At 42.5% G+C, this 23,740-nt stretch overlaps 1 protein-coding gene across 1 annotated transcript in view; it reads left to right on the top strand.

The window, feature by feature from the left end:
• LOC118222374 (E3 ubiquitin-protein ligase SH3RF3-like) overlaps positions 1 to 23,194 on the top strand; it is a 119,802-nt gene extending 96,608 nt beyond the window's left edge. The window contains exons 5-10 of the mRNA XM_035407927.1: positions 602 to 714; positions 4,107 to 4,277; positions 7,222 to 7,490; positions 10,108 to 10,445; positions 14,791 to 15,146; positions 19,448 to 23,194. Of these exons, the coding sequence (XP_035263818.1) occupies positions 602 to 714; positions 4,107 to 4,277; positions 7,222 to 7,490; positions 10,108 to 10,445; positions 14,791 to 15,146; positions 19,448 to 19,616 (1,416 nt within the window). The 3' untranslated portion in view covers positions 19,617 to 23,194. The remainder of the gene's footprint in view (positions 1 to 601; positions 715 to 4,106; positions 4,278 to 7,221; positions 7,491 to 10,107; positions 10,446 to 14,790; positions 15,147 to 19,447) is intronic.
• The last annotated feature ends 546 nt before the right edge of the window (positions 23,195 to 23,740 follow it).

Genomic DNA, 23,740 nt, shown 5'->3' on the forward strand with positions numbered 1-23,740 from the left:
TTATCCCATGATCCTCTCCTGCACGAATGGAGGTCCACGATGCTCCCCTCTCCCCTTTTTAATTCATAGCTCACAGAGTCTGCACACCGCTGCTCTAAGCCAAAACGTCATGGGTGACGAAACAGAGGAGGGGGTTTGTCTCGCAGTCAGGGAACTCTTCCTTCCACTGGCCCAGCCTCTATGTGGACTCAGCTAATTTGAACAAATTGACCTGGAGGTGAATCCAGAGAGAAACCCAGCAGGCGGGACCCATCGTGCTGCCATGGGTGACCAGACAGGCCAGGGTTTTGCAAATTAGCACTACACCAGTCTGCTAATGGCAGGCCCAGCAGCTCGTCTTCATCTCGACTGCTAGTGGTCCTCCGTAGTCCCGATTTGCATGAGGCCAGTCGACCAACAGCTGTGCTAACAGCGGGCTGCAAGTGGGCATATGAGCGAGTATCTAGTGGGCACTGTATGTTTGCTGGCTGGGAAAGGTCAGGGCACCACTCTGGAAAGATGGTAGATTTCTGTGGTTCTTGGACTTACACCACCGGCACTGACCCTCATTGAATTGGAGATTTTGGTTGGAATTATTGACACATCTTCCTCTTTTTAACAGGACACGTCCCCCTTTGGCGGAACGTCCAATGCGGCGGCGGCAGTCCCGCCGAGAGTGGCCTCGGTGGCCAGGGAGCTGCTCGCCGTTGCCAAGGTCCAGCTGCCCTTGAATATGTAAGTCCAGTGACATGGTTTCATTTGTCCTGACTGAGGTGGGAAAGCTCATATTAAATGTGTTTGCACGGTGGTTTAAACTCTGTGGGAAGCACTATGTTTCCCCTTTACTTTAATATGAATGTTTTAAATTGGCTTAAATTGGCAAAAGTACACAAGTGCACTTTGTTATTAAATACAGTCTACATTCCAAAAATCTATAAACTGTAGTCAGAATGATGAAGGTGTAGGTTGCGTTGCGGGTGGCACAGATGCATAAACCATATCAAAAAGAGGTGAGACATTAATTTGAAATATCTAAAGACAAATACATATTTTTATTTCATGTATTATAGTTCTCATCCCAGTTAATTTGGATGTAAAAGATTTGTACTTTGCTGACTAATATCCACTGACTTATTTGACTTTGAGTTCATGAGTGAATTGGCAAAGGGGCTGTCAATAGGGAGAGGTATACTGTTTTCAATGTTTAGATCCATTGACTAAAACCCAGAAAACAGAAAACTGTTTTAGATTACAGTTTTATTTTGTGGTCTTACACATGAGAATAAGTGACATTTCATTCAAAGAATTATTACATTGCCTATGGATAACTGAATACCCATTCACTGATAGGATCTTAACTTTCTGTTTCATGAGCAGTCATTCATTCTCCATTTTAAAGCAGTGAAACCATACAAAGACACCTAGCTGGGCTTAAGGGACCTCACTCAGTTGGTTTTCCATTGTAGTGTCTCTGCTACAATCGGACTACATTGACATGGATTTAGCAGACTCATAATCATGAGCAAACTATGTTCTGAAACATAGAAAGCATGTGTAACTGCATTTAAGGATTCAACTGCATGTACTTGCCGTTATTAATGTAGTTGGTAGCAATCTTTGGCTATCATTAACAAGTGTTTGATAACAACAGACATACAGGACATTAAGTTGGACTTTTAGATTATTTGATAGTTGTTCCTCACAGAAAACCTCCTTTGAAATGTCCTCTCTGGCCATTAACTTACTCCTACCTAACATATCAGTTTCTTATTCTTTAATTCAATCAGCCCCAGCATCATGCTCCAGTATCAGTTACACTTTAGCATTAGCTGAATGCTGATCTGCATCTTGCCAGCTAGGGCCAGCTCTCACCCACAGCTCACTTGTAAGCAGGCCAGCCCTGTTAATGAGAGCATGCTGAGGTGATTACCCCTCTTTTGGCTCTACAGAAGAAGATTCACTCAGATTCTAAAATGAGCCAGCCATTCCAGTTTCAGCTCTTAACTTGAACAAGGGACAGCAGTGGTGTTCCTCTTACTTCTGGCTTTGTTGAGTTTGCACTTTTGTGTACTGGACCGAAGAACTTTTGAATAGAATATGAATCTAGGTGATTGAATCTTATGCACCAGAGAGTGAGTGATGGAGATTGGTGTGGGAATATTGTACAGTGGAGTGGTTCTGTCTTGTTTTAATATAATATTTTCCCCGTGAACCGTGGTCTCCAGTGAAAGACGCAAGCTGCCTGTTTATTGCAACCATCCTTGTACTAGAGAGAAGCGTCCCATCATTGTGAAGGACGCATCCATCTCCTACCCTGGTGACCTTCTCTGTTGTTCCGGCGAAACCCACCTGTTGCCATAGCTACCCTGAAGATTTGCATTAGCCATTTGGGTCCAAGCCTTAGAGAGGCTGCTTGTTGCTCTCCCGTTCTTTTCTGTAAGACGGGCACAGCTCCATGGGGAAAACGCAGTCTGATGAAAGTGTTTTGCTCTCCATGCTCTGTCAAGCGTGTTTGTAGTCAGTGTGCTTGAACCTGCCAGCGAACGGAACAGTGCCCTGGGGGTGACAACACACTGCCAAAACATTTCATGGATTTATTGCATCCCTGGTGTTCATGTCTGCCTCTACAGTAAACCAGGAAGCCCTTTCTTTATTCCAATGGGTTTACAATCAGAGGATTCCTATTTTCCCCGTGCGCCTGAGACATTTTCAGAGGATACAAACAGCTGTTACTGTTCAGGCAGAAGTATAGAAAAGCCAGGGTATAAAGATAAAGAGTTAATACCCCCAAAACCCTGTGATCTAGTACACTATCACATTATCAGTATCTATATTGATTTATATGATTTTTATTTATGATTTGGTTTAACATATAGACTACTATAGAATGTGTACTAGTTGAGAAATTCAAAATTGTAGTATGATGAACAATACAATTTTGTCCCTTTTACAATTGTAACACTGTTGCATTTTAGAAATTGAATATATTGGTTGCAGTGTATTACCATGGCTGGCCCTACAGTCATACACTTAAACCAGACCAATCCGTGTAGCATCCCCTCATCAGCTGACTGTCCCATCTCTTGGAGCAGCCAGATCCTGCTCCTCACAGTCTTGGCCTTCATACCCCAATGGTGGAACAACCTTCCCCAGTCAGTCAGGAAGGCAAATCTACTGTATGTTTCCTGTCACATTTTCAGACCACACCTGAATGTTTCAATTTAAAATAAAAAATGAAACCTTACCTAGCAGGTCATTAGGTATGCACCTTGGCAATTGCACCTAGGATATGATTTTCACTAGTTAACCACTTTGCCTATGGTTAGCTAGTGAAATCTCTACATCATTTTGGCTAAAAGCATCTGCCAAATGACTAGATTGTAAATTGTACATTTTTTATACACAATGACATGGTGTATTCCTACAGTGTTGGCCTGGTATTTAGATTTTTCAAATAAGCACACACACACACACACACACACAATTAAGTATATCTGTGATTTTAGAAACAATCTTAGCTAACTGCTGTTGTACTGACTGTAAAGGTCAGACAAATACATGGAGATCCTGTAAAGGCACTCATTTTCTGTTGATAAAGCTAACTAATTAGCTGAATAGGATTTTGTCCTGTGGCTACACCAACTTTCCTTGAGCAAACAAATTTAACAACCAGTTGTTTTTCCAGCTATATTAAGTCAATCGTGTATCTAAAAGGTTTACAAATATCAAATTTGAAATAATTTTTATTGGGTACAATTAATGACATGGAATTTTATGTGTGGAATGTGTACCCATTTTTTCTGTTGGTTACACAGAATGGCATTGGTGAAAGTAAAAAATAAAATGGTAAGATCTTATTTATCACAAGCCACCTTAAACAATTTCAGGGTACAATAAAAGAACATTTTATTGTACCCACCCATATTTTATGACTATGCATTTACTGTTATTTTTGGAAAATACTGCATTAATACAGAAATATTTATACATCACATCACTGTAAACGCAGTGGTCCAAACCCCAATATCAGTACATAACAAATGAATATGGACAAGAACTCCTGTGAAATATTTTCCTTTTCACGCAGGTTAACTCATGACTTTGGCTGTGTCTATTCCCTCAAACAGATATCTGGCTTTGTATGCCTACAAGCCCCAGAAGGCCGATGAGCTAGAGCTACGGAAGGGCGAGATGTACCGGGTAACAGAGAAGTGCCAGGACGGCTGGTTCAAGGGCACCTCCCTCTGCACAGGCGGCTCTGGGGTCTTCCCCGGGAACTACGTCACCCCCGTCTCCAGGTAACAGGCCTCTTCCCTGCTTCCCGCAGCCAATGGGATACAGGAGACACTGAAAGCTCGAGGCGTATCCTTCCTTCCATCTTCGAATGTAATAATACAATATGAAGAGGCTCGATAGATATGTTGCAGTGGGGCTGTTTTAGGACGTGGGGCCAGAGTTTGCGAATAACGGGGGAAATATCGATGAATTCGCGAGGACCTCTCGGGCCCCGTTAAGCCCGCCCTTAACAATGGAGGCCAGGCGGCTGAAATTGTGCTGCCACATGATGATTGGAATATATGGGATGGAGGTAATAGCCCCCTGCCCCACGCCGGCTGATTAACGTATCGCCTGCGAGCGGCTCACAGGCGCCTGACGCGCCGCGAAAAAGGAGGGGAAAAAAACACACTCAGTAGAAGCGAATCGCGGCCTGCAGGGGGTCAGTGGGTGTAGAGAAAGCTCCTGAAATCGGAGGGGGTTTCTTAATGGTTGCCTCTTTTGAGAGGATCACTTCAGGTGGCGCTCGCTTACCAGACTGCTATCGCACACCACCGTTTCGTAAACGGCCATTACAGTAGGCCAACAGCTGCAGGACCCTTCAGTATTTTGCGTTCTCTTAACTAATCCTCAGCTGAGCTATGAAGTGTTGTACTGGCAATTTAAGACACTGGCGGATTGCACAAGAGTACTTGCAACTATTGCAAACTCTTTCCTCATTGTTGCTGAAAAGTTCCGGTACAGTACCAGACTGAATCCTGGCCAAATTTGTGAGCATCATTGTAATGAAGCCTTTGCAGTTACTTAATAATCTTTAATTTAAGAGCCCTGTTGTCATCGGAATTATATCTGAGAAGCAGCCATCTCTGCCAATGCATTCATGTGAAATTGACAGCCTTAGCCATGGTTTTCATATTTATTTAGTGTGCTTTTGGCTTTGATGCCATTTCCTTTGTATAGAAAAGCATACGCAACCCCCAAATTTCCTCCAAATCCACCCACAGTAACTGGTTGCTCAGAGCACTGAAAAGGACATTGTTATGCAATTTTAAAGACTTGAAGCCAGGACAGACTGCTTCTGGAAGTTTAATCAGTGGCTGGAATACAGGGATGTGCTGTACGTGCCTTCTGGAAGAGTGCAAACAGAAGGGAGAGTGCTGGAGTTTGCTCTGAATCTCAGAAAAGCTCTCAATATGATAATGAGTGTGTGGGTAGAGCTGGTATTCCCTTGCGTACTTTTGTTCTGCACACACACACACACACACATGCGCGCAAGCACACACACACACACACACAGATGCATACATATGCACACCCACATGCTCACATGGACAAACACATGTACATAACACACTAGCATATGAACACATACACACATCATTACCAGTATACCCACATACAGGCATATGAGCATGCACACGCACACACACTCACACATGCACGCATACATGCACATACACATGTGCACGTACACCATTGGCAGGTGGAACATGAGTGACTGAGTGAACGCATATACCATTCTCTTAGTTCAGGGAAGCCAAGTCCCTAAGGTGGGTTTAACATAACAGAGAAGAAAGAGGTGGGAAAGATGCAATCTTCTCTGTGTCTCACTTAGAAGAATTCTGTGTAATTGGACACAATCCAGGAAAAAGGCGTGCATTTTTAGAAATGACTAATTGGCGCAAGTCTCACATTTTCATCTTCAGAGGACTCCGTGTCGGGTTAAATTGGCATCGCCGTACGAAATTACAGCCACATTACATCAGTTCAAAGACATCCTGAAAGGCTTTTGTTTTGCCTGCTTTAGACCGCATTTACAAATTTGGGCGATTTTATTCATTTAACGCTCATACAAATCACTGGTGTCACTGTACCCCTTGCCTTGCAGCTTAGAAGATTCTTGCAATAATACATGACCAAAAAACCTTTGACGATTTTAGCACACTCATTGTTCTGAGATTTTTTTTTGTTTTGTTTTCATGAAATATGCCAAAAAGCTTTGTGTATATAAATAATGCTGATAACAAGAAGTATTACAAATGCGTCTTATTTTTTGTGATACAAATATACAAAAATGGTAATGGAGGTAAAGCCACAGTTTATTGACCAATCTGCTGCTAGGTTATTCATCTTTCTGTTTACATGATTGTCAGTCCCACAAACTATCAAAAAACGGATCCAGATTATTAGCAGTTGAAGTAAAAGCATTTATATGGCTCTACTGCTAGCTCACATGACCGTAATTCATCTAGCAGATTTCAAACTGAAGACTTCTCAAAGAAGAGCCGCTGTCTGGGTTTAAAGTGTGTTGAGACAGGTGTAAATCCACTCACAGTTTATATACTGAACTGTAGAAGTGAGTGTAGCCCAGCCATCTTAGCTAATTAGTCTGGCTCCTTCAGCCACATTCTTCCCCACAATTCAGTTTAATTAAGGGCCTCTTAGCTTTTAATCTTCACAACCTTCAAGCACCAGCCATTTTACACAAACTTTGTTGAATTATTAATTAACATCCAGTTCCTGTGTCATAATTGGATAAAGTCACCCAGAAAACCCCAGCTGTAGCCAATGGCCAGAGATGACTTAGTCGATTTCAGAAACCGTTTTACTCTTCAGCCGACATTCACACGCACCATATTTCTTCCTACAGTGACAAGATGTCAATATGTAGCCAAAGGGATACAAAGATTAAAGAGGCAGCGGCAGTAGTATAACGTTGGCTGAATGAAATATGTTTACGAGGTTGCTGCATATATTAATGTCGGAATAATTTTGATGTAATGGATGTTTAATCATTAAATGAAATTAAAAATTATGAAGGTGTTAAATTTTTATTTGAAGAAGGTAAAAATACATAAGAATATATATGACTACATACTAAAAATGGCCACATAAGAATACATCATAATAAGAATGAACTGTTTAGGCTGTTTTTTGAGGTTGTCACTCGTCTCTTCTCTCCCCCAGGGCCCCGTTTGCTATGGGGCAATCCCGGGCGTGTCTCTCCAGTTCGGCCCCGGTGGCCAAGGTGGTTCCCAGCTCCCCTGGGTCTCCTGGGCCCTCCAGCCCAGTGCTTCTGGGGTCCTCCTCACGTTCCATCCCTCCGTTGGCCAACGCTGCCTCCCCCTCCTCCTCCTCTTCTTCCTCTCCGCAGCTGCAGCCTGCAGCGCTGCATCTAAAAAACTGCTTGCGCAGCCAGCAGACCTCTGGCCAGACCCGCACCGCCATGCAGCTGGGTGAGTTCAACCGCAGATCTTATAGACAAACCAGATGGTCTGCTTCTGCATTCCATCTGTACACGGATTTTATAGATTAACCAGATGGTCAAATCCTGCCTGCCTTCCATTTGTCCATGGATTTTATAGAATTACCAGATGGTGCGCTCCCATGTTCCATTCGTCCAGTTTTATGGACTAACCAGATGGTCAGCTTCTACCTTCCCTCTGTACTCAGTTTTTTATTAACTACAGGTTACAGGTAACAGGAGTTCCCGTGTTATATTCCAGCACAGATTTTATAGACTACTAAAATGGTCAGCTTCTATGTGAATTTTATCCTCTCTTTAGTAAATTTTCATGAAATTGCAGTTTTGCAGCACTAATTGAAATGATACAATCGTTCTTGTTTACAGACAGAACTTTAACCATGTGTGGGTTTCATCAAGTTTGCTAGTGTTTGTCGTCCTCTTTCCTTTTTTCTTTCTTTTTCCAATAGCTCTGTTAATTCTTCAGAGAACAATAAGATCAGGAGGCTTCTGTACAAGCAGATACGGTGTTATCCATGCATAATTCCCAGGACAAACTAATAAATATACAGTAGGCCAGTTCCACCATATGAGTGTCTGCTCCACCACCCCCCCTCCTCCCTCCCACCTCCCACCTCTGGGAATTTTGAATAAACCTGGTTATTCCCAACACGCCTGTGAATATGACATCATGTGGGCCTGTTGGGTTCTTTGTTTTACATGTTACAGAGGCATTGTGATAGGCTTTAGCAGTCCTCTCTCACTCCCTGCTTGTCAAACTCCATGCCTGGTTTTTGTTACTCAGGGGAATAAGGTAATAGCATCCCAGCAGACTGGTGGCTAGCCGTTTGTTTTCCCTCTGACGCTCACTATGTACATCACTGCATTGGCCAATGGCCTTCAAGGAAAAGGGAATGGGATGTAGAGCACATTTGGATGTCTGGCTGAGAAATGCATGCAAAAAGAGACTGTGAATTCAAGTACATGGATTTAAACACAAGTTCAAAACCATGTTCAAAAATCACAAATTAGACAAGGGCTTAACAATACGTGCCTTAATAATAGGTTCTGTGTTTGCGTGTTTGGATCAGTGCAAGAGGAGCTCTGAAAGAGGAGCTTACAAACCACAAGCTTACAAAATAGCTGGGGTTATTTATATTTCTAAATGTAGATTAGCCAAGAATGTGGTCATCACAATTAAAAATGAAGGACAACCCCATCATGTAATGCAATGATGTTGTTAAATTCTAGGTCTTGCATCTTAAACTCTAGATTGCCACATTTTAGAGTCTATATTAACTGTTTTTTTGCTTGTTGAAGCTAGCATGTGTCAAACATGCCAGATGCTGCAGTGTGTCTCTTAACATTTGTGTTTTTTAATGTTCTGAAGGAAGTTGCTGAGAAGTTTTCTGGGCACAAGATTTTTTAAAATTTGGAGGTTGGGGTAAGGGTATGGTTAGTAACTGTGACCAATAAACAAAAAGTAATAATACAAATAATAAATAATCAGATTTTTGGGCAGATATTGATAATAATCCTTCACCACAACACCAAGCACTGAGATTGATCCTTGCCAACACTTCTGGTCTTTAAAAGACAGTGCTTACACTCATTCAGTTTCCCCATCACACTGGCTGGTGCACATGACAGAAACAGAGGCTCTCAGAATCTTGAAAGACGTGCTTTGGGTGTAAATATGCATACAGGATGATCTTAAGAAGCTTTGAGAATGGAAAGAGCACAGCGGACAGGGTGTTTGTGGCTGTGGGAGATATTTCACATTTGTGTGCTTGAATGTTGAAACAGGTGACTTTGATTACCACCTAAATGCTCTTCAACCAAAAATATGGCAGCAGTTCCAGTCATAAGTCTGTATTTGATTTTGCAGTAGTGAGCAGCCTAAGGATAGATACAGCTCTGTTGAAATGATAGTGGTTTCTGAAGTGGTTTTCACACTTAATTTGTTTTCCGAACACAAGTGTTTTCCCTCTTACCATGCCAGAGACCACACAGTTTGTGTCAGTCCATTACCTTAAATTACCTTGCATTTATTAAACAGACGCTTTTATCTGGAAGGACTTACAATACAAGAGAAACAGAAGTGCATTCACCTGATTAATGTGAGCAATAGTGCTAACAATATTCCCAGGTGAGTGATGCAGCATCACTGAAGTGCTAGTGCAAATTAACTTTGAAAATAATAAAATGTTGGTCAAAAATTGAGGGTTCTGGTGAAGGGTTTGAATTTGAAGATTACTTGGAGGTATGGTGGACTTGTTCCATTCCCTGTCCTGTAGGCTAGCACCAAGGTTGCCAGATACCAAATGTGGCCAATCCTTGTCCATTTTGATGGTGCTCTATTTAAGCCTTTAAGCTGTTAAAACAACTGGATTTGGAAATTATCGTATTTTAAAACAAATTCTCATTTCCCAAACAGCAATACAACTGGCTGTAAAGGAGTGAAACTTGAGCTGATCTCGTACTTAAAACAATCACTGACCACAGTGCAAATGAAATCATCTGCTCAAATTCTGGGAAGGCAGATTGAATGGCTGAATGAAGGCCTGATTTTATGAATGATTTCTTGTTCTCCTGTTCTGTTCTGCCAGTGCACAGTCCTCCTGCAGGCAGTCTGGAGCGTCCCACTGCTGCTGTCCCCCCTCTGCGTCCCCACGGCTCCCCCACCCGCTCTCCTGGGCCCTCTTCTCGTCCTCTCTCCATGGTGTCCCCCCAGCACTCTCACCAGCCCCCCTCCCTGTCCCCCGCTTCCGTCCGACCCGCCATCCCCCTCAGTTCGGCCGCCTCCGCCATCACCCCACCCAACGTAAGCGCCGCCCACCTCAATGGCGAGGCGTTGGCTGGCTTTCCGCAGGCCCCCCCCTCCCCCGCCCACCCGCAGGGCGCCACTGCCAGCCTGCCCAAACTAGAGGAGAAGAAAGCTGAAAAGGTGAGTCCATCACTTTCTGTCTCTGTGACCTGTGCGTCCTGTTTTTGCGTAACTTGCTTCCTATCTCTTCGTCCCTCACTTCCTGTACTTGCATCTCTTGCTTCCTGTCTCTACGGCCCTTGCTTCCTGAGACTGCATCCCTCATTTCCTGTCTCTGTCTATTTATGTGCCACTTGTTAGACCTGGATATAATCATAATTTATCCTTAACTTTGCAAGAAAATGTGAATGTCCTTTTTCTATGTGAAAAGAGTTTGTCAAGTTAATTTTGGGTTGATTTAGGTGAATCTGCTAAACTACATTTGTTAAGAAAATAAATCCAAGACTTGTATTTAATTAAGTCAAAGGAGAAATGTTGATTGTATCCTGGCCTTTGTGTCCGCATTTCCTGTCTCTGTGTTTCAGTGAGTCTGCATTTGCTGTCTCTCTGTCCTTGATGGTCGATTGCTGAGCACAGATGCACTGATGAGTCTTCAAAGCAGCCATTCTCTTATTCGCTGTGGTTCTGTCAGGGATACAGATTTGAATGCTCATAATGGGTTTGCGTTATAAGAATGTCAGCTTCGAGCAGATGTTCAGACAGACTCGTTATACAAATAAAGGAACTGTCAGTGCTGTTGGCACAAGCAATACTAGCTCATTGTATATCAGTAGCCGTGGCAATGGTTCTGATAACAGGGGAGGTGTAGGCCAGCTGGGTCTGGCCAATTAGTCTTCTATTCAGTATCAGAGCATTGTATTCAGAAGTCATTTTTCAATCCTCCATTAGTTTACCTCACATATTAATAATTTGGAAATGAAATCTGTTTTGATTTTCAGTGACAAAATATTTCATGAATCCCATCCCACTTAATGACTCAAGGCTCTGGTATGGTAGCATATCTTGTCTGAGCATATTGGTATTTGCAGTGACTGTTGTGGCTACTGTGCATTGTGTAAACTGTCTTCTTACAGACTGTAGAAGCTAACAATTTTTGGTTGGTTCAGCTGCCCTCATTGTGTATTTCATTGTCCCGCTGCTTTGTGTTGCTTGCAAATCACCAATTCTAAGCTGTCTGCATCCGCCTGGTGTTTATCAGCATCTTAAAAATCACTCGGTACAAAATATCTGCTGTGGAGCAGTTATTGTCTGTGGCAGCCAGATTTTAACAGGCTTGATGGTAGAGAATCACGTGTGTACAAGCGGGGACCTTTTTTCTGTTCCGTACTATAACCGGGCACATGCACATGCACAGACAGACACCAACATGTGATGATGCACATGCCCCCTGCCCAGAGACAGCAAAAGTGCCCTTTTGGTTGCAGCATATCTTTTTAAACAACAGGTACCCTGTGCAAGTTCCAGCGTGTTTTGGCTGCAGGACATGATTCGTAATTTATCGAGACAACCGCAATTAAAGAAATAGACTTTTTCTAACCTACTAACTGTTTGGGTGGGGGGGGGGGGGGGGGGGGGGCGGGGGGGCAATAAAAGAAATACCATTGAATAGGTCTAAAGTTCCCCTATGAGATTGGAGAAAATGAACAGTAAAATGCAGGAGGGAGATCTGTGAAGAATCTTGAAAGGGAAACTAACACATTCAGTCTATGCCCTTGCTCCTCTGCTGCTAGATGTCTCAGTGTTGATTATGCACCATGAATGAGCTCTAACACACCTCTAGTGAAAGCACGCAGCTCACAGAAAAGGTGGTGGAAAAACGAGGCTTAAGGCACCAGGCTTGTAATCAGGAGGGTTTCAAGTCTAAATGCAGGGCAGAACAATGTCTCTATTCCCCTAAACAAAGCAAATATCCAGCTGTGAATACAGGTTAATTGTGCCAGCTCTTTACAGTTCCATGGGTAAGGGGCTATGCTCACCAGCAGAGATTGCATGATTACTATTCCTGCTGCTAGATTGTTCATGTTCTTCATTTTGTCGAAAGGATTAATTTAAAATTGCTCTCTTAAAAATGGCAATTGTTGTTTGGTCGAGTTACATAGGCTTAAATCAGGAATAGTGAATTGTGTGTGGTAAAGGCAGCAGACAATAGCGAGGGATGCAAGGTCATTTCGAGGAGAAACCGTTCCCCTGGGACACGCTGAGACATGGATTGATGCTCTATACACACACCTCGCGAAGCTACAGAGCTGCACTTCGAGTCTCTCCATGAGGTATTTTCCACAACATTAATTATATGGGTCATAAACCTATCCTGTATGTAGTGTGGTTTCTGGGATGGAACTGGGTTTATTGGTGTCTGTAAGTGTGAATTACAGTTACTATTTAATTACATTTTCAGTTATTTGTTGGAATGTTCCAGCTTGCACTAAGGGTGCAGTTATTGGTGTGCTTATTGTAAAAAATAAATTTGTGTTGAACGACTTATGTCATAAAGCCACATAAAAGAGCCATATACCATATAAAAGTATAATAATAATAATAATAATAATAATAATAATTTTACAATTGCTTTAGTATGTCCAACAGTTAGCCTTGGAGTTACTTTACAACACTGTATACCCAAAATGTACTTATCCAGACTGACGGAGTGAGATAGATTTGGCAACAGACAATCAGCTCATTTTGAATCTCCCTGACCAACACGTTATGTGAAGATGGAGCCAAGAAAATCTTTATTTTATTTAATGCTTGCTGTAAAACTGTACTGTCATGTGCCAAGGATAGCAGAAACGATTCAGTACCCACTAGAAAATGTTAATTTTTTTGTCCACCTTCAGTCAGTTGTTTTGTCTGTTTCGTGTCAGTAGCATGGGTCTCAGGCTAGGCATTCTAGGCATGTGGGCATTCTCGGCATCCCTGTCCATCACAAGCATTCCGCGCCAGGGTCGCTCCCTCTCCACACTGACAGAGGCCGGCACGCTTTGGGTAAACACAGAGCTCATCTGTATGCAAGGCCTCAGCTGTAGGCACGTCTTCCCTCTGTTTGCAATGGGACAGCGTACAGAGCCAGACTGGAAGAAAAACTCACTGTTACTGTTCAGCTCCCTGTGGCGTAACACTTCCAAAGATAAATGTGGCTCTGTGCTGAATGTCCTCTTGGTGTCCTCCACATTGCACCCAGTCGGTCTCCCTTGGCATTTTTTTTTTTTTTTTTTGGAGACCTTGACATTCCAAGTGTTTGGCTCCAGCGTTAGTTTATCCTCATTCGCACACCTACTGATGATTGTTTTTAGTAGAAATATGTGTATTGGCTACTTTGATGCAGCTATCCTGTGTAAATGTTCAAAGCCACACCATATGTGTATACTGGTACTTTGCTGCCATTTCACAGGTGCTCTTATCCAGAGCGACTTAGTGCTGTCGATGATTGTGGGCATCATTAACAGCAGTTAATTAAACAACTGACATCCACTGTGGGCTGTAGTTTTTGTAAGTAAATGTGGACATGCATCACCTTGAGGGGGATTGTCAGCTTCCTCAGTGAGCTGTGAGAAGTTACCATCCAGTAAGACTCGTTACGCCATGTCTTGTGACTTTTTGTTTCAACTGGCATGAAAATTTCAGTATTTAAACCAAATTTAAAATATTTTCTCCAAAAAATTTGTGAGCTGTTGTTATCTATATATCTTATTTCATGCTACCATTTCAGAGAAAGAAACTATTTTCCCTGGGATAGGTCTGTACTGTAAGTGTATCCTTGTGGTGTGCATCAAGCCACCCAGTGGTCAGTCTGTGTACTGCACCAGAGACAGCATGTTCTGACTGTTGTGATCCCTTCTTGGAGCAGGGAGCAAAAATGAAGTGCATAGAATATCAAAAAGGTGCACGTCAATGAAAGTGACTTGAGTAAAGGAAATGGTGTTCTCCGTCTGTTATGTACTACAGAATATCGACATTTAAACATGGATGCTTATGAGTAATCGTTATCAGCATTTTTTCATATTAGCTAGGTTGAGCATTTTAATTGGTAGATGAGGGAATCATGTATTTTTTCAAATAGATAAAGTGAGTGAAGCCTCATTAAGTCATTCCAATGCACAAATCAATATATTAAATATAGTATTTTAGAGTACAGAATTATGAAACAGAACAGCATATGTACTTTGTGAGTTTGTTTCAGTGCTCTTGTAAAATTGATTATTTTAATAACATTAGCTCACTGTCAAAATCATATGCCAAAAATGTCTATTGATTATAATGACAGAAAACCAGTGTCTACTGAGACAGAGATTCACCATCATAATAACATTTACGGTCTGACTGGCTATTTCCAGTATGTATGAATGCGGAATGTTTTAGCACTGTGTGTGTATGTGTATGTAATTGTATGTGTGTGTGTGTGTGTATATGTGTGTGTGTGTTTTCTGCTGTGTTCAGCAACAGTATGTGATCCCTCTCTCTGCAGAAAGAGAAGAAGAGTGGAGGCCTGCTGAAGCTTCTTTCTGGGGCAGCGGCGAAGAAGAAGTCTCGTTCGCCCCCCTCCGTGTCCCCCACGCACGAGCCCCAGCCGCAGGCGGGGCCCGAGCCCCCGGTTCAGGGTGCCATGGGGGCCCTGGGGCCCGAGCTGCACCCGGCTTCAGGCCACGGCCGCGCCGGGTCCTGCCCCATCGAGAGCGAGATGCAGGGGGCCATGGGCATGGAGCCCCTGCACAGGAAGTCCGGCTCCTTGGACCTCAACTTCTCCGTCTCGCCCCCCTCCCGCCAGCCCTGCTCCTCGCTGCTCGCCCTCCGCCCCGAGCCGAAGCCTCTGTCCCGGGAGAGGTGGGTCTCAGTCACGCCCTCCTCCTGAAACAGTCAACAGTCACCCCAAAGTGTATTTGTAAAATACATTTAAAATGGTGGAAGTGTAAGTTGCTTTGAAGGTGTCACAGAGGTGTAAACCACATAGGTGTGAGCAATCTGTATTGTGTATGAAAATAGTATGAAATATTCTCACAAATACACAGTTCAAATATGGCTACACAGACCCTACATTACATGTCACTGTCTTTGCTGGTTTTCATAGGGAAGAAAGTGAAAAGCGACGGAGGTTCCTGGTGCAAAATGTTACAGTTATGAGCAAATGTTCCTTAAAATTTCAGTCCTGGCAAAAAAAGAAACTTATTTTGTTTTAAATTCATAAAAGTGATTAACAAATGATTTCTCAGGATTTGCAGCTGGGAAATAGTCAATATTAGGAAGTTTTTTTAACAAAGTTTTCTATGCATGGAACAGCTTGTGATGTTATGTTATATTGACAAAGATTTATCCTTGTGGTTTTGAAGTTTGTCAGTAAATGATGAATTTAGCTGGGCTGAATGGCATGTTCTTGTAGAAGAAGTTCTTATCTACGTACTGATTTGTTTGTTTAATTGCTGACAGCTCTTATTAATAGTTTGAAACAGTGGGATTGGCAGGACTGGCTGGCCTGAGCTTGTTTCCTTAATGGACCTGTGAGTTTGGGCCTGGAGGAGAAGGCGTGTCTGGCTTCAGTGATGGATAACGGTGGTCGGACTGTTGAGGTGCAGCCGTCCTGGGTTCTCTTGGCTGACCACTGCTGTCTCTGTCTCTAATGAAGAGGAATCATTGCAGCCCTTATCCCCTCAGTACACTAAAGCTACTCCCAGACATGGATGGCAGGACCCTCTTCCACTGCACCGTAGCTAGGGACAGGCAAAAGTACACTGAAGTGTATTTTGTTACATCATGCAGGATACCTCCCAAATAAATGTGTCTGTCAACTACATTGATAATAGCAGAGGGGTATGTAGCTTTGCAGGCAACACAGAGATACTGTATAAACCACACAAAAAGGGGCCAGCAACCGGTATACTCGTGAAGTGCATGCATACAAATAAATATTTCAGCTACATGCATTTGAAATACCACCCAGCCCTGGGCACAGCTCACCAGAGATTTAATTCCAGAAGGTCAATTTCATTTTAATTCATTTTTTTTCAGTCAGTACTGAATTGGAAACTTTCCATAAGATTCGGTGTGGATTTTCAGTTCAATTCAGTTAATTGTGTTTCACTTAATTTCCTGAGTTGGCTGAAATTTTAATGGATTTGTCCCCCCCTCCTCAACCCATACTAAATTGTCTGGAAGATTTCATGAAATGACAATACATGTTTTGTATTGTGTATGTGACACGCTCCGCTGACTTCACACCACAGTAACTCCAGAAAATATGTTCGTCAGCAGGGGAGGAGGCTGCTGACTGCGTGTTTCACTCTGTTTGCATACACACACAGTAAAAAGTTCAGTGTTAGCACGACTCATATAGTTTGTAGAAGCCCAATAGGGATCACCCATACTCTAAATGTGCACTGTGTCACATTTAATACTGAACATTTTATAGTGGAGGTGATGCATAGTCCTTCCAAGACAAAGGTAAGACACCATCTTCAGTAGAACTTCCAGATGCCATCCTTAAACAATTAGCTATAAAGCAGAGCTCCGGTCCTGGAGGGCTGGTCTGTGTTCTGGCTTTTGTTCCAGCCAGGTACCTTAGTTTTAGTTTTCTGTCAGCTCTATAAACTGTTCCGGTTCACTCTAATACTTGAGTATAATCTTTAGGATACATTGCAGTCTGCGGCACTAGCTTGTGTTTACTACCACCGATTTGTGGGGGTGACTAAAGGCTTGTATCGCACACCCCTGATTGGGTTTATGTTCATACAACTGCACAACTGGGAGTGCTTTATTCCACTTACATTATGTCTGCTTCCAATCAAAATAGTTCAGTATTCAAGTACAATTAAACAACATTGCTGTAGTGTTGTGTTGTTTCTACAGGTAATTTCTAACTTTTTTGTTGGTATTTTCAGTTGTCAACATTAAAGAGCCTTGCTTATTAAATGGAACTTGATATGGAAATTTGAAATGGTCACTTTGCTGGAATTAGTTACCTCATAACTACTCACTACTTTTCCTACTTCATAGCGATGCATTATGCCAATGTTTCTCCTTGCAGGATATAGGAAAATAATCAGATACCCTTTAGACCAATCAGATTTGATTACTTAATCAAACCATGATAGAATAACCACTGCGAACCTGTCAGAAGGATATAAAGCAGTGATGGAAGAGTAAGGCCTCATGAACAGCTAAATAGGTGGCCTGCAAGTGCTACCATTGACTACAAGTGTCACACGGATCAAGCAATTTGAAATTCTGAACTCCAGGACAGACAAAATCACTGCCCATGAATATGGATTTGCAGAGCAGTTTCTTTCCACTGTATCGTGTGACAGGCGTCTGCAGCAGGCTCAGATAAACAGATGTGACGAGTTTCAGATTCAGTTTGGATATCTCAGTCCTTGCAAAAAGTTTTCACTTTGGGCTGAAGTGCTCTGATCATTCATGTCTGTGATGAGTAAAATGATCAATCGATTTTCCTCTCCCTCTGAAGGCCTGTGGCATAACCAGCCAGCGCAGCAGGAACGCAGCTGCAATTTTACAAGAGCTAATATAGGCTTTACTCTGTAATTACAGGGACTAAATCCATAGCCCCGCCATGGAAAATCAATTCAGGAATGACATGCATTTCGTTCTTTTGATATCCATTGTTAGCTTCCTCTGATGCGCATGACAGTTCTCGGTATCCCTAATGATAGCCTTTGATTTAAAAAGTGCTCGAAAATCGAATAATATTGATGTAGATGTAGCTGAAATGGTTATAAAAAACGAGGTATCTTGTTAAGCCTGAATAGTGTTTGTAGAAATGCCACGTTCTGGGCATATCTGGTTTTGTGTACGTGGGTGTGGGCGATGGGTGTGATCAGATATGTGAAACGCAGGAATACTGGGCAGACGCTGTGCGTGTATTGGCTCCTGCTGCCATCTGTATGAGTGTAAGGACGTGAGAAGCAGATGGAGACACTTGCCAGGTTTGCATCGTGCCGGCTTGCAGTGCGACAGAACACCGTGCTTAGTGAGAGTAACACCGCGTGGGACCTCTTACATTCTCGTGCACGAGGGAACGAGATGAAATATCCGTGTGCTCTCGGCTGAGGCCGCCCTTTCAACAGTTCTGTCGTTCAGCCATTTCAGAGACATTGCAGGGTGGCCATACCATTGTGAAATCCTATCTCGCTTAGGCACCTTTTGTTGTTTGAATAGTGAAATTAAACAACTCCATGCCCGCTTTTCGGAAGTTATATGAAATAGGAATTATAGGGCTGTATGTGCAGAAAGTGTATAGTGTTGAGATATACTGTAACTAAGCTCTGGAACAGGGATACTAAAATCTGGCCCTTGAAGCCAGTGGTACTGCTGCTTTACTTTTCTATCTGAGAAGTAATTGAGTGATTAATGTCACCGATTGGCCAGATTCTACTCAACTGGTATCTTAGATCTAAATTAGTCCCTGATTAGAGGGGATGGATGAAAACCAGCAGTAATGCTGCCCTTGAGGGCAATATTTGAATATCCCTGCTCTGGAATGCACAAGTCCCATGTCATTTAAGAACATTCCAATGTTAAAAAAAGACTTTTTGAGACAAATTTCATAACCAGGTGATTCTAAACTAGGGGTTGGCAACCCTGGTTTTGGAAAGCCACAGTGTCGGCGGGTTTTTGTTTTTTGACATTTTGACATCAGCAATGTATGCACACCTAAGAAACAAAGTGAGGTAACGTTGTAGTCAACTGCTTTAATTGATTAAATGAACACTGAGTTACAACAGAAAGCACTGTTTGATTGACAGAGGACAAGGTCCTGTATATAGATGGATGATTGATTTTGCATTGTCGAAGATAGTGACAAGTAGCTGAGAGTATAAATGTGATATACATGTATGTTTTGCACTGAAGAGTCTAAAAAGCTCTATTTTTGTCTAAGCTAACCATGAGAAACCAACATCATTAGGAGTAATTTGTCAAAGGCACACTCATAGCAACAATATCTTGACAAGTATGGTTTTACACCTATCATGCTTTTGGTTTCATGTATTATAGTTTCCAGATAGTAAAAATAACATTGTCTTGCCTTTGGGTGAATTTTTCTTTGAGGTGCTATTGGTAGATTATTCAGCTCCGGGTAGTGATATGCGGGCCCTCAATCTGCCATCTCTCCTCAGGTACCGCGTGGTGGTTTCCTACCCACCTCAGAGTGAGGCGGAGATCGAGCTGAAGGAAGGCGACATCGTCTTCGTGCACAAGAAGCGAGAGGACGGCTGGTACAAGGGCACCCTGCAGCGCACAGGCCGAACCGGCCTCTTCCCGGGCAGCTTTGTGGAGAGTTTCTGAGGGCGAGGCCCTAGGGGGGGCCCTACAGGGAGCACAAGCAGCAACAGGACAGCCCCAGGAGGGGTCCTTTACCTAAACTGCCCCTCAGCTCCTCGCTTGAAACATCATGGAAAGGGCCATTGGTGTGAGTGTACCTGCTTTCACCGTCGGAAGAAAGCCCAGATGCGGGTGCGCCCAGAGGCCATGTAATAGCACCTCTTGCCTTTCCTGACCTCCAAACATCGTCAGAATGACACAATTGAGCACAAAGATAAGAGGAAAATCCCAAGAGTTCACTGCCGTTATTAGGAGTGATGTTGTTCTCTCCCTTGAAGTAAGAAAGCACAGGTAACTCTCCAGGCTTGGTTGTGGTCAAATATACCCCTGGGAGGGAAGAAAAAATACTCAAATGTGTTTTGTTCCAAAATACCTCCCAAGTAAATGTATATTTAACTACAATCAACATTGTGGCAGTATAGGTCACTTTGCAGGTGGCGCAGAGGTATAAACCATAAAAGAAAAAGAAGCAGAGTAACCGTATTACACATGAAATGCATACATGCGTATACATGCGTTTATCCCTGACCATTGGTGAGAGACACGCAGTCCAATACGGAGAGACCAGGAATACATAACCACCGCCCCTCACCCACCCTCCTCTGAACTCCCCAGCCATACAGTGGTCCACCGCCTGCAGAACCTTTGAACCTGGGGCCACCAACACAAGAACCAGCCTCCCACCATGGCACAGGGGACCTAACCTCCGCTGTCACATGGGACAGCTCAAAGCTTTTGCAAATGTAGTGTTTTTCCCCATCTGTATTTTACTGTAAGTTATTATGAAACGGCTGCAGTAACCTGGAAAGAACCCCCCTGCTTGGGTCAGGCATTTTGGGTGTCAGCAAAATACCTCTGAAATAAATGCATCTGTAAACTACAATCAAAATGGTGTAGGCATAGGTTGTGGGTTACTCACAGTAGACACAGCAGGTGAGCTGATGATCGCTTTGTTGGGATCCACATTCACACGGTGTGTACACAAACCTTGCCCACGATTCCCTGCTCAGATAGCTGCTCATTACTGGCCTTGACACCTGGTCAGGAGATCTATGGTAACAGTAGTTACTCGCAAATACAGAGCCAATTGCCACGAACAGCATTTTCTGCAAGAGCAAAGGCAAGCCCGCACTGATGCACAAATAAATAAATAATGTATAAATAAACTTGGTATAGTATATAAGCACTTCTCCAATTTAGGAAGAATGGCTTGTTGAGATGACAGCCAAGGAGTTCCTAGCAGAGCACATGGCGCTTCAGTGCTCAAATCTTTAACAGCACAGTTTTTGTCTCAAGCACAACTTTTCAGCAATTCCCAGCACATCCCCCATGTACATCTGGCCAGCCTGGATGTTCGCGGACACAGTTCCTTGTCCAGCGTCAGGAGTACATTTTAAAGGCATAATCAGAAGTCGTTTTTAAAATGAAAAAGATGGAACAGTGTGGTAGTAATAGTTGCTGAAGTTGGGATATATAGACAGTGAAGTTATTATGTACTGGCTGGGGGAAAAGTAGAATTTTTAACTGCATGGCATGGGGTTTTAGTCTATATAAATTTCTTTGTCCTGTATGTGTCTTGTAGATACAATGAAATGGTTGGAGTTCTTTTGTTGTTCTTTGACAAGCTTGATGAAAAAGCTGGCAGGACTGTCATAAGAGGAGCATAAATACTCCTGGATGTCATTTTCATTCTGGTTCCTGCTCAGTCTGTGTGAGGAGGACATTTTCTTCCTTGTGGGGCGTTGCAGGAACGTGTGAGGTGAGTTTCCCTGCCAAGGCACAGAGTGTCTGACAGCGTGCTGGTACTATTCCAGGCAGTCGGATACCTCCCGCAGACTGAGAGACTAGGAGCTGTGACAGAGGAGCTGTGTGTGAATAGCTAATTTCCTGTGTATGAAATGATGAGGCACGGTCCTTCATTTCTTACGCCTGCCATGTTGCCAAAAGTAATGAAGTGGTTGTACTCCTGATGGGAAACCACATGCCTCCTTATAGTCACAGGATTTCACTCTCATTTAACCTTGCCTTTGCCCGTTACATCTTATGAGTGGCACAAACCTGGTACAGTCAATATAGCTATTTCAGATGGATTACGTTTTCGTCTAAAACGCTTGTACGCCCATTTGTTGGTAATCATAATATGAATAAAATGGGCTTGGTTGAGTTCTATTAGCAGAAAGGCGTAGGATAGGTGGAAATGAGTAAAATAAGGTAAATTAGGTTAAGTGTCTATCAAGAAGTGCTGTTTCTACCCAGAGAGTTGTTAATGTATGAAACAGCTTGCCAAGTCACATTGTAGAATCCCTTAGTTTGTTGAAGTCCAGGCTTGACTCAGTGCTAGATGCTTTCTAATATGTAGGAAGATAAGGGGATTAGCTGGGGTGAATAGCATGCTCCTGTCATTATGTGTTCTTATGCTTTTATGTTCTAATGACCATGATCACCACTTCTTATGGAAATAGAAACTGAGACTTCTGCATCTCATCATGGTGATAGTTCAATAGGAATGGTTTGGGCTCGCAGAAAGGGTCATTTGGATCGAGAAAATGGACTGGTAGTTACAAGTGAGGCAGTGGATTGAGATTGGATAGTTCGCTCGCAGTCTGGCCTTGTTTGACTGAGTTATGGACTCATGGGAGTATTTGACCTGTGGTTCAGTAGCTCCCATGCCAGGAATACAATAACCAGAGACATTATGATGGATAATCTTGTCCTGAGATACAGGTCTTATAGTGAAACTATGTCCTGTCCTTTCATAATAATAATTTCTATTTAGTCTTTTTGAGGGAGAGAGCTTCAGCCTTCATTAATGACAGGAAATTGGGTGCAGGTGCTGAAAGGTAACAGATTTATGGGTCCCAAACCATTTTTTTGCATTACTGATCCTTTCTGTCTGTGTCTAGAACTCTGTAGCTGTTCTGAGGTCATGTCCGCTTCAGTTCCAAACCAGACTCCTTTGCATAAATATTAAGCACACGAGATGAATCAGACCTTGACTTGTTGAAAACAGTTCTTTTGACTGAAGTAATTTCTTGAATTGTGTTACTTTTCTATTCTCTGCCTATGATAATTAGGACTGTAGGATGTAAGGCACAATCTAAAATCTAATGATGCCATTTTCCTCACACTTACCCAAGCAGGGGGGACAGAACACTGCAGCTGCCAGCCATTTTGGTATTACTGTTCTCCAGCATTTATGTGTGTCTGTGACCCATTCATACTGTTCCACACTTGTGTTGAGCTTGTGTGTGCCACAGAGAAGGGGTCGAATCACCACAAAAGCACATGCTTAATTATTGGTAGTACTTTTACGTTCTTGAAAACAAGTATATGAGTATATAAATATATATTGTTGCAGTGTATTCTGGCAAGAGTTTAAGGCCAAGCCTGCACTTTGAGGAATTGATTTTCAAATCTGGTAATATTGCATTTGGCCTTGTGATCATTTACCTGCCATTTTATATCAACAACCTGTGGTTTATTTGTTTGTTTGTTTTTTTCAGTGAAGTGCATTTTAGCAATAAATGCCTTTTGTTTTAAAATTCATGGGTGATTGTCATTTACTGTATACACACACACACACACACACACACACTCATACATATATATATATATATATATATATATATAGGAGCCATGTCACTCAGTAATAAATATGGATATGTCATAAATGGTTATATTTAAGTGTGAGAAACCAGTTTGTGAAAATGATTACCACAAGGCATTCAGGACTTTTGATTATTTACTATTTTTATGAAGTCATTTAAATCGAGACAGGAGCCGGTACCAAGCTGTCATCCAGTTTCTTGTTTTTATAAGCACTTTCATGGTTTGTAGATTGTTTATGCATTTGCACCACAAATGGCCTTTTTTTGGGAATAACACAAACATTGTATTAGAAGGTCTATTTAACACCATTATATTGTGATAAAAAGTTTGACCTTGCACTCTAAAATTTAAGCCTGATTTTTTTCGCATTTAGTTCACACACATTTTCCACATTTACTGGTGTTCCGATGGATCACAGTTACAGCAAATACGCTAGTAGAGATTATTTGCACCAAAATTTTAAGAAATCTGGATAAAAT

The sequence above is a fragment of the Anguilla anguilla genome, chromosome 3 (genome assembly GCF_013347855.1).
Source record: "Anguilla anguilla isolate fAngAng1 chromosome 3, fAngAng1.pri, whole genome shotgun sequence".
Lineage (NCBI taxonomy): Eukaryota > Metazoa > Chordata > Actinopteri > Anguilliformes > Anguillidae > Anguilla > Anguilla anguilla.